At 37.6% G+C, this 11543-nt stretch overlaps 1 protein-coding gene across 1 annotated transcript in view; it reads right to left on the reverse strand.

Annotated features, from left to right (window-relative positions):
• Positions 1-4043, reverse strand: part of LOC113097142 (autism susceptibility gene 2 protein homolog) — a 290559-nt gene extending 286516 nt beyond the window's left edge. The window contains exons 1-2 of the mRNA XM_026262339.1: positions 3736-4043; positions 1280-1980 (exon numbers count right to left, since the gene is read on the reverse strand). Coding sequence (XP_026118124.1) covers positions 1280-1552 — 273 coding nt within the window. The 5' untranslated portion in view covers positions 1553-1980; positions 3736-4043. The remainder of the gene's footprint in view (positions 1-1279; positions 1981-3735) is intronic.
• Positions 4044-11543: the final 7500 nt, after the last annotated feature.

Genomic DNA, 11543 nt, shown 5'->3' on the forward strand with positions numbered 1-11543 from the left:
CGCTGAAAGTCAGGATGACACTCTACAGATGTCCTGTCAAGACTGACAAATGAAACACTGGCGAAGGCCAATGCCGCCTTCAAGTGTTCCTGGGAAGCAAGTACGAAATGACACATCAAAGTCAGAAACACAATATTGAGGTAACAGTGAATGACGAGCAAAAATGCCACACCTGCACACCCAATCAATATTAAATGTATATATTTTTTATTAGTTTTTTATCTACAAAACATCAATTAAAATAGAAATAATAACATAGAAAGACGAAGAAGCCTTGTTAGCAGGACCCCATGCAAAAACTACTCCAATATCAAAATAGGTATAATTACAAAAATTCAGAGTTTCCCACTGGCAAAAAAGATTTCACTTGATCAATTCAGTGCATGTAACGTAATTATGATATTTCCAGCTCCCCTTGGAGGCTGTAAACAGTTACATCTTTAAGTTGATTTCTTCAACTCTTGATGGGTTTTTTTTAGCAGTCATCTTTCTTACCAAAATCTGTGACTTAACTCTAAATATAAGACTTAAATCTGTGACCTGAAGATCTACGATAGTTACATCATGACATCATGATCATCCATATTCAGCTTCTCCAGATGACATGAACATCTTAAGCAGCTACATCATGACATAATTTCCATGTATATGATGATTTTTAGTGGTTAAGATTCTCAAAACAGCATCTTAAAGCAGTAGGCTACCACATAACATTTGTCTCCACAATGACACACTATACACTCAACTGTCTGCTCTATGAATTTTATAAGATTATTTTATGATCCACCATCAGAGTCCAAGCCCCTTTTATTCTTCTACATAAGGAAAGCTGCAACAGATATACGCATGAAGTGTCCAACATTCCACACGCTTTTTTTTTTTTTTTATATAAGTGCATGATCTGGGTATCTGAAGTGCACTTCATACTGGAATTTTCAGCCTGACAAACTACTCATGCCATTTATATTTATCCTACAAAATGACACAGAATAGTGCATAAGCAAGCAAATTCGGACACACTTTACTTCTTTGGCAGAAAAACAACAACCTATAAAGCCACATCTACTTGAATCACAAACACACTCGCAGAGGAACAACAGAAAATCCAATACTGTGCAAACAGACCCAGGCAATTAGAGTCCAGAAAAAAGCAGTCTACAGACAATAATAAACCAGTCATTATGCTGCGACTGAGCTTTTCACAGCCAAACCAAACAAGCCCTTCCAAAAAACAGCAGTTAAAAACACGTTCACGCAAAGGCCGCAAGGTCCTGCTTACCTCAAGAGCTTCCAGCGTCATGAATCCCGATATTGAGAATCCGTCAATGATGTCCTCCTCAGCAGAGGTAGACTCCTTCCTCTTCCTCCTCGGTGGCTTGGGTCGTGAGGAAGACGAGGGGTTGGTGCTGTCTTCCCTCTCCGAATCTGAGGTGAATCGAGGCACGGTGCCCCGGACATGGTTATTCCTGATCCCATTAGACACACGCTCCCGGTCTCGCACCGACCGAGACTTCCGCTTTTTCCGGATCCCGCTGCACCGCGGGCCATCCATTTCCCCAGATGACACACTCAAGCGAACACTTCCTGTTGGGAGCTCGCCTGCGCCAGAGGTGGATGCAGAACGATTTCCAAACGAACACCTGTACTGGAAAGCTCAATAACTGTACTCCAGTGAGGAATGTGCAATTATCCGAATTCCAAAACCGGCTGATGCTGTGTGACTTTGCTTGGAATGCAATACGCACACGAGATTCCAGAAGGATGAACGCATAGATCCAACAAGCACAGAAATCCAAAATCGAATTCTATTATGGGTTGCCAAACTGGAAAGTATCCAAACTCTCAAATGCGGCCCACGTTTAAGGGAAACAAACTGGCAGATCACTTGAAGTGTCTTCCAACGGAGCTGTAACAGGTCTCCACATAGCTGTCCTCACGGACCCAACACTCTGTTTAAGTACAGTCTGACACCTTCCCATCCTACAAGTCAAAGAGATAGAGAGCAGATGTTTGAGAGCCTTCCCAGAATCCCCACCCTTAGCTATACATAGGAATATATCATGCAGGCATATGAATGAAGCAATTTTCACAACACATTTGGATTTTCTGCAAGATCTTAAGATGCCTTCCTTCTGATCTTCTTCCACAATGGCTACAGTCACTTCACTTCTCCCCATATCCTACAGTTTCTTGAAAGAAAACATTCAGAATGTGTTCTTGCATATTAATTACATGCATCATATAGTGAACCATTTACAGAGCTAGGTCTAGGTCTCCAGTATTACATATTCAAGAGCTTATATTTCTCCTCCTGCACACTGTCATTATTCTGAGACTGCTATAACCGGAGACAGTAGGGGGAAATTATTCATTTTTCTTAACAGAGCTGTGAATAAAGAAAGAAGAAAAAAAAAAGTCATTTTCTCACAGCAAATTTTATTTCAGCTGATTACATTGACGGAACATTTATGGCTGACGTCCAGTCATCTTCTGTATAGTTACATCTATGTACTTAAAACTCCAACAGCCACAATCATTCTGCACTCTAGTGATAATCTCTACTCAAGGTTTCTCTGTTTATTTTTCAATGTCACCAAACTATAGATAAAACTCTGAAAACCTTGCTAAAGCTGCCACACTCAGGGATGTCAAAATTACAGTTTACATACACATGCTAGACATTATTTTTCATTATTCTCAAAATAAAATAAAAAAGACATTGCTCAAAATATTAAATCATTCTGTCATTAGTTATGTCAAGTTGTGTGAAGTTTGTATCATAATCATCTCCAGTCTGTGTCTAACATTGAAATATGACATAAATGTGACCTGAACATCTACAATAGCTGCATTATGACATCATGATCATCAATCTTCAAATTCACCAAATGACATGAACACCTTTAGTAGCTACACTATGACACCATAATCAGATATAAGATTCAAATTAAATCACATGAACACTGAACAGCATCAACATTATGACATCATAATCACCTTCACTAAATCACTGACATAATCAAGCATTAACATAAACATCATTAGATGACATCAACACCTACACTATGCCAAAAATGTCAACTTCAAGAAGACAAGAACATTTACAGTAGCAACAATGACATCACAATCAACCAGCTTTAACAAATCTGCAACTACATTATGACATCATAATCAAGCATTAACTTAAACATCATCTGATGATACGAAGATGTCATTATATCAAATGTAGCCATAAATGTCAGTCTTATGCAGGGAAGTTTACAAGATACATAGACATCATGAAATCATGCATCAACGTGAACTTCACACGAAGACATGAACATCTACAGCAGCTATAGAATGACATCATAGACACCCATCAACTTAAACTTCACTAGCAATCAACCTTCATCTGTCTTCAGAATCCACCACTACCAAATATCAGCATTGCAATCTGACTTGTTCGAAAATAAAATATGCATTCCAAAATCATTTTACCAACAGCAATGACCAATAGTCAAGGTGGGCTATTATTACAAAGCTATTTCCAACCACATATCCCTTTAACCTGATGATGCCCTGTGCTGGCACTCCTGTCACACACACGCGCGCACGCACGCACGCACGCACACACACCCCAAATATATAAATGGTTTTAATGTATTTACACTTCCTGTCAGCCCTCCCTTCACTCTCGCTGTCTTCCATGAGTCCTTTTAGTCTCTCTCTTTCTCTCCGTCAGTTAATCTCACTCACCGTGGCCGGTCCAGCCCACAGCAGCAGCAGCAGCGCCTGGCACTGCCTCCTTCAGCTCTAGATCCACCAAAAAACAAAGCCTGCCTTCTCTCCTGCAGGACAAAAGCAACACATGCAAAGCCTGGCGAGTGGAGGAGGGCCGTCCGAGCGAGTCGTGGTCATTCGGAATGCGCGCTGCTTTAGAACGGAAAAACAAAAGATAAATTTTTCCACAAACAAATAAATCCTGCAAGGAAGCGACGCTGCTCCTCTCCGCGAGTCCGTGCTTCAGGATCCCGGAGCGAACGGGGACCGGGCGCATTGATACATTACTGCCGCAGTGCCGCTTTACAGGCGATCCGCTTCCTCAGCGCATATAGTGCTGCGCTCTCTATAGAGAAGGCTCGGTTTAAATGCATAAGATATTCCATTTAGTTACCATATCTTATAAAACACTCTGAATGTAATTCAATGTGTCATACGTTTCCATTACACTGTCATCTGCGCTGATTAACAAAATAACGAATACCACTGTATCATGATACTGATTAGCCTACTTGATTGATGCCTTCAATGAAGGTTCGAATTAGGGTTTGACTGCTTCTATTTAAAGGCTTAAATGTCACAGAAATATGTCTTAAGACGTTTTTTTATTCACTATTAATTCTACACATAATATAAAGTACTTAAGTAGTGTTTTAAAACGTTTAATAGACCACAAAAATTCGATTGTATGAGAGTAGGCTACTTTTCAGCTATTTACCTGGGGTGGTAACCAAGTGATGTGCTTTAATTCCGTTTTCATACATTAAAATCTACGTACGGTCACAACTAGATACTCTTTAGATTTATTTATTACAAGAATATCATTTTTAAAAGACTATTTGTTGTTTGTTTAAATTTTAACGTCATACTTGTCTGTTTCATTTAACAGTTGTTTATATCTTACCTGTGGTTAGCATGGGTTAAACTGTGTGGGTTAAACCACCTTAAACTGTGTTCTTCCAAAACTACAGAATAATATTAAATAGGCCTATGGACCTATGCAGACAAGACAATAATTTGACATATTAAGAAATCTTGCAGCCTATTTGTAGTTTATAAAACCTAATTTATCTTTAGCTTCTTCCATCTGTCCAACCACATTGTGTTGATTCAGGCCTTATCGGCACCAATGAATCAGTGAAAACAATCCTGAATTTAGCGTCTAAACTCACTTGCTGCTAATCAGACTTAGTAATTGCACAGGCTGTTAAATCTTCATCTGGAATCACATGAGTTTTAAACCAAAACATCCAGCTTAAAAGCAGCACAAGTTTCTTGCATGATGCATATCAAGGTGTTTTTATAATAGTATGAAATACATAAAACAAGTCACTGCATAATCAAACACTCGTTCCCTTTAAACATTTGCAATGCCTTCAGGCTGTGCATGACTTTCTATGCCTCTGTAACATACAGCTATTAGGCAATTAGCAACTGCCATTAGGCAAAATGTACAATCAATTAAGTCTTCAAACACACCATTTACACTTACACATTTTGAATGAATCAGATGTTGTTTATCATTCTTTTATACTATTTGTTTTGCTCTTGTTATGTAACATAAAAGGGTTTTCCCTTTAGGCTAACCCTGGGGTGACCTAATGTAACCCTGCTATCAAACCGCATTGAAACCAGATCCTAACTTTACCTATTCAAAAAAAATTTGCGGTCAAGAGAGGCACAGCAGATAAACTGTGGCAGATACAGAGGCAGACCTTGGAGACAGCAGTTTTGATATGTGATTTAGTCAGGTTTCTGCTGGTTTCAAAAAGGTACATTAAGACCATTTTAAAACCATGTAAAGAAAATTTAAGAAATAAATTGAAGTGAACATCAAAGTTGTCTGAAAATAAATTTTTGGATAGTGCCCATTAAGGTGTATTAGCAACACTTCAAAGTTTGAGAAAACAACATCCTACCAATCTCCATTTTTATTTCATTCATAACACTACAAAATGGAAAGAACTCTTACTGTAGTCCTTTTTTTTTGTCTAATTTTTTCAGTTCAAAAACATTCGTAAATCAAGATAAATTTAATTTAGAAGAAAAAGTTACATAAGATAATAAGTCTGGTTTTCTCTGAAATTAATCTAAATGAAATCAGTTTATGATTAAAATGAGAGCAAATATGTGCAAGTGGGCTCAGAAACAAATCTCTTTTTCAAAGGCAAAACAGATATTTATTATTCCCCCTCAATTTTATTCAATTTCTCAGAAAACGGTCCTTATATTCTTCATTTGGCATTTTAATATTTGTTTATATTTGTAATGGAAAAGAAAATCACTCAGGAAGATAATCATTTTTTACAACATTTAATGCTAGGACTGTATGAATTTAAGACGTAAGGCCTTCAGTTGTGTTGTTTTAGAGCAAATTAAGATTTTCTTAAGACCCGCAGAAACCCTGTTTACAAACACAGTATATAATTCTGTGTCTGCCAGGAGCTATTCAGCTTAGCATGAGCGATATCACCCACTTGATGTGTTTAATCCATCTCACACTCACCCCCCCTTTTACGCATCCTGATAGAAAACACACAACAATTTATTCACGCCTCATTAAAAAGAACACAATGCAATGCTTCAAGCAAGTATGACTCTGCAACACTTTCCACCATGTAAACTGTCAAGCATCAAGATATGGATTTTCTGCTAGAGGTCCTGCAGTCCTGGGAATTTATTCAGCTAATACGGTGTGTTCTAAAGAGTGGGACGATACAATACCGGCTATATTTATATTGCATATAGATCTATGATTCTCTTCTGCCTGTGATTAATAGACCAATACACAAGCATAATAATGGGACTGTATCAATTAAAGAAGAAAGGAAATAAAAATTCCTTCTTAAAATCACAACATTCCACATCTCTATAAAATAGATTTTTAAAGCAACAACTGTCTCAGAGCATAACAAGCGTTACTTAATTCATTTTCGTGCAATCAGGCCAATATTGTCCTCACCCCATCATTAACCAAATGCCTCATTTGCACTTTCATTAGCTATAAAGATTTTTCATTCTTTCTGGCACCCGATCGAGAGTCACTGTAACGATTTGCATGCTGTGTATCCATAGTGTTTTTATCGATGTTGTCTGAAATAACAGAGCGAGCTCTTCTATCTGCTCCCCCGGAGAGAAAGGATGTAACAGCTGTCTCCTTGACACCAGATGGGCGGGACTGATTTTGTCATCCGTTTGTGAGCTTTTAATTACTCAGTAAAACACTCTAAATAGGCTCATGAAAAAAGCTGATGATGAAAGGAAACCATATTCTGAAATCTTCTGATATTCATCAATTTCGAATGGTTTAAAATTTGGATTCCATCAGCATAACAGATGTAGACTGGCATCCCTATTTTCAGTAAAAGTAATTATTGTATAAAAAGTCATGATTTTACAATATTTTATACTCATTTACGATCAAATATTGTATAATTGCATGTATTGCATATAGCACATTCAGATCAATGCCAAAGTTTTCTTCTTTTTCATTGTCATATTGCAAAAACATAGGCTTATCTTCATGAACTGATAAGACACTCGGAAGACACACAACTGTCAACTTTTAACAGAATTAACTGCTAAAATAAGAACTGTCTACTTGTCAGACTGATAATGTACTCACCCACAGACCATCCAAGATATAGATGAGTATGTCTCGCCATTGGAAAAGATTTGGATAAATTCTGCATTACTGTACATCACTTGCTCCACAATTTATCCAAAGTAGTGAATGGGTGCCGTCAGAATGAGAGTCCAAACAGCTGATAAAAACTTCATAATAATTTACAAGTGATATTTTTATCAGCTGTTTGGACTCTCATTCTGATGGCACCCATTCACTGCAGAGGGTCCACTGGTGAGCAAGTGCTGTGATGCTACATTTCTCCAAATCTGTTTCGATGAGGGGGGAAAAGCATCTACATCTTGCCTGGCCTTAGAGTAATTTCCATTTTTGGGTAAACTATTCTTTTAAACATGGACTTATAGCAAAGGTTATTAAACTAGAAGCAACTGAAAGACCTGGAGTTCTGTTCAGGAAAGACTGTTAAAATGGAATAAAACTGAAACCACAACCATAAGATAGAGTAAACCGAGCAAATGTCCATCCTCTAGAGGAAAAAAAAAACCTACTCAAGCAGCTGCAGCTAAATAAAAATCCTCAAGAATCATTGATTCTACTGCAGTCCCTCGGCTCAGAATCTTCCAGACACCTATCAAACACACTGACAGTGCAGATGAAGTCTCTACAGCCCAGAGGAAAACATCACATTGCAGACAATTAAAGGTTTACCACACACACACACACACAACATCACCATTCAAAAGCTTTTTCAAACACCCAACTGATGTAAAACCTTATTATCCACAAAACAAAACAAAAAAACAAATGAAAATTCTGCCATCATGTCATTTCAATCCCAAACTACCCCTTTAAAATCTGTCATTATGGTTTAAATGTCACTCATTGCTCTTGTTCCGATCTCTGCCTGCGCTGACAGTCACACTGTAACACATGGACCTCTGCCAGCATATTATTACCAACTTTAACAGCCATCTGTGTCTCTGACTCAGGAGATGAGATTTTGATAACTCCCCTGTCATTCCTTGTCATTCTCTCCACCGTGACAAATACATGTATATATGTGCTGTATGTAGAGACACAGAGATAAAAACTATCATTATAACATTCATTTCTACAAAGCAATATTTATTCATACAGTTTTCAGAAACAGTTTTCAGAGTGCCGACAACAAATCGCTATTCATGTGGATCACACCGCGCTAAAGTGTGTTTACCAAAGTGACATGTGGCACAAAGGTGTAAAATCTCTCAAAACCAAACGTGTTTATATGAGATCAAAGATTTAAGTGACTAAAACAAGACTGTAAGAGTACTTGCTTCATAAAAATATATTATATTTTTTGTCTGCATGTTCTTCATGTGAATAAGCACAATCCATCACCACTTCATCTAACGTGTCTTGTCTGTATATTCTGTGGAATACCAGCACACATGTACAGATACAGAAACAAGTATGAGTGAAGGAAATAGATATATATTACATATGCAAGCTGAACATGATTTGTTGCCATTATTGCAAAATGCCATGACAAATTATTTTTAGTGCAGTTTACATAAATGTAATTTCTAAAAAAAATGCTTGCTTGCTCATGCACTACTCGTCAAACCTATGTGGTTGTCAGGACTTTGGATGGATGGATGGATGGATGGACGGACAGATGGACTGTGCACACTTTGAAAACAACATATCTTCAAATTTATAAAATATCTGTACATTTATTTAAACATTTTTCTTTTATTACTGTTATATTCCATCCCTACTGTTTTATTCCTATGTATGTCTGCACTATGTCTGTACTTTTTTCTGCACTGGAAGCTGCTGTTGTCAAGTCAGTTTCCTTGTGTGTGTAAACATACTTGGTAATAAAGCTCTTCTGATTCTGATTCTGAATAGATGAAAAGAATAGATAGACCAGAATGACTGACAGCATGATGGACTGATGGATGATGAATAGGATGATAAATAGAGAAAGAACAGAAATAAAGGACAGATGGATGGACGAATGGACAGACGAACGAGTTGATAGACATAGAAAAGATGGATGGATAATAGATGAACAGATGAATAGACAGAACAGCAACTGACAGAATAATGGATTGATGGATAGATGAGAAAGAAGAGAACAATGGGTTGATGGGCAGGTTGATAGATACAGTATTAAATAGATGAAGAAATTAATAGATTGACACATCGATGGACGGATAAAGCGTTTGATCAAATTCAATGATATATTGTTAGAACTATTGATAGAACAGCTGACAGAATAATAGATAGAACAACAGAAAGAATGAAAGTATGACCAACTTCCTGTGATACCAACTACTAGTCAACTTATCACGGGTAAAAAAATCTATAGCTACATTTTGACGCCAATAGTTAGTTTGCATCTGGCTTCATTAAATCAGCGCTGACCTCCAACAAGACTTCTTGTCTAGAAATTTGAGCTGCCGGGTGATCTATAAAAGCCGGCATTTGTTTCACTAAGTAAAAAGTTAAATGGGTAAAACAGCTTCCCAAAAACGGTGTCAAGGGGTGAACGCGAAACATTCGGTGACCCTACTGCGAGCCTGTCATTCAGCGAATCAACACTGCTCCATTACCTCCTGCACCCTCCTGTCAAGATTACAAAAAAGCTTTTACTTCAAATGCATGTTTAAGAGTCCTCCTCACAGGGCTTTGGGAGGGTGAAGTGGGGAGGGGAAGGAGAGCAGAGGATGGATTGTGGAAGTACAAGTGCTATGTTTTTCTTTTGCCGTTTTCCAGCATGGCAGGAAGTTCGCATCACTCTGCTTCCTGTCGTACATGCTGCACTGGATCTGCTGAATGTCCAATAACAGAAGGGCCATTAGCTCAAAGCATGTGTCGGGGGGCCGTGTGCACGCAGGCGAGCTGAAAGAGACACAGATGAGCCTCCGAAAACTATTCCTCTTCCCTGGAACCGGGATATTCAGCCATCTGAATACACATTTACAGAGAGATATGTAAATACGCCCTATTCTCTCAGCCCCCATCTTGATAGCACGCACACACACGTACCCGAAGCAGGCTAATTGTTCCTTTAAAGAGGCAAAATGAGAACAGTATCTCATTGTGCAGGCAGAAGATGGAGAGGGAAACGCAGAGTGAGAGAGAGAGAGAAGTAGAGGGATCTCTCCGGAATAGGAGGCAGGGATATTTTCCAATTATTCAGTCTTTCTCTGCTATCCCAAAGGGCAAGCTCTGGAGCACGAGAGAGGCGAAGAGAAAGTCACACTCGTTTATTAGTATTAGGGGCCTCTTCTGTTTTTCCTCCCAGGCCTGTGGTCCCTACACACAGTGGCAGAACACACACATGCACACACACAGGGAAAAAGTGCAGGGTGGCAAAGGGAAATGGAAAGACATTAGGGGAAATTAGGAAAACCACAGAGGTACACTGGCCCCCAAAAAGTACTTGGATACTTAAGTTATACTCAAAATATATGAATTTCTTCAAGCAATAAAATCAGATAAAGACGCTCATATTTTGAAGAAAGATAAGTAAACTAATAACAGAAGTACACTTAACTGTAATTTCCTTCAGCTTTTGGATATACTATTTATTATTTTATCTTATTTTCTATTACTATTATTATACTAATGATAATAAAATATCCTATATTTTTATAAAAATAAATAAATAAACAGTAATAGAAAAACTCAGACATCCTTAGATAATAGAGGTACTCTATACACTTACTCATTTAGCCGACGCTTTTATCCAAAGGGACTTACAATTGCTATATATGTCAGAGGTCGCACGCCTCTGGAGCAACTAGGGGTTAAGTGTCTTGCTCAGGGACACATTGGTGTCTCACAGTGGATTTGAACCCAGGTCTCTGACACCAAAGGCATGTGTCTTATCCACTGCGCCAACACCACCCTTTTTCCTTGAACTTTTTCCTTTTCCAAACTGTAAGAAAATTATTATTATTATTTTATTTTGATATATATATATATATATATATATATATATATATATATATATATATATATATATGTGTGTGTGTGTGTGTGTGTGTGTGTGTGTGTGTGTGTGTGTGTACTTTATATGTAATAATAATAATAATAATAATATTGAGTATTATAATTAATAACAATTTACAATATGTAATAATATTTTTTATATTATTAATATTATCAATTTTAAATATATTATTATTTTTAATAACTTGTTTAT

The sequence above is a fragment of the Carassius auratus genome, unplaced genomic scaffold (genome assembly GCF_003368295.1).
Source record: "Carassius auratus strain Wakin unplaced genomic scaffold, ASM336829v1 scaf_tig00216121, whole genome shotgun sequence".
Lineage (NCBI taxonomy): Eukaryota > Metazoa > Chordata > Actinopteri > Cypriniformes > Cyprinidae > Carassius > Carassius auratus.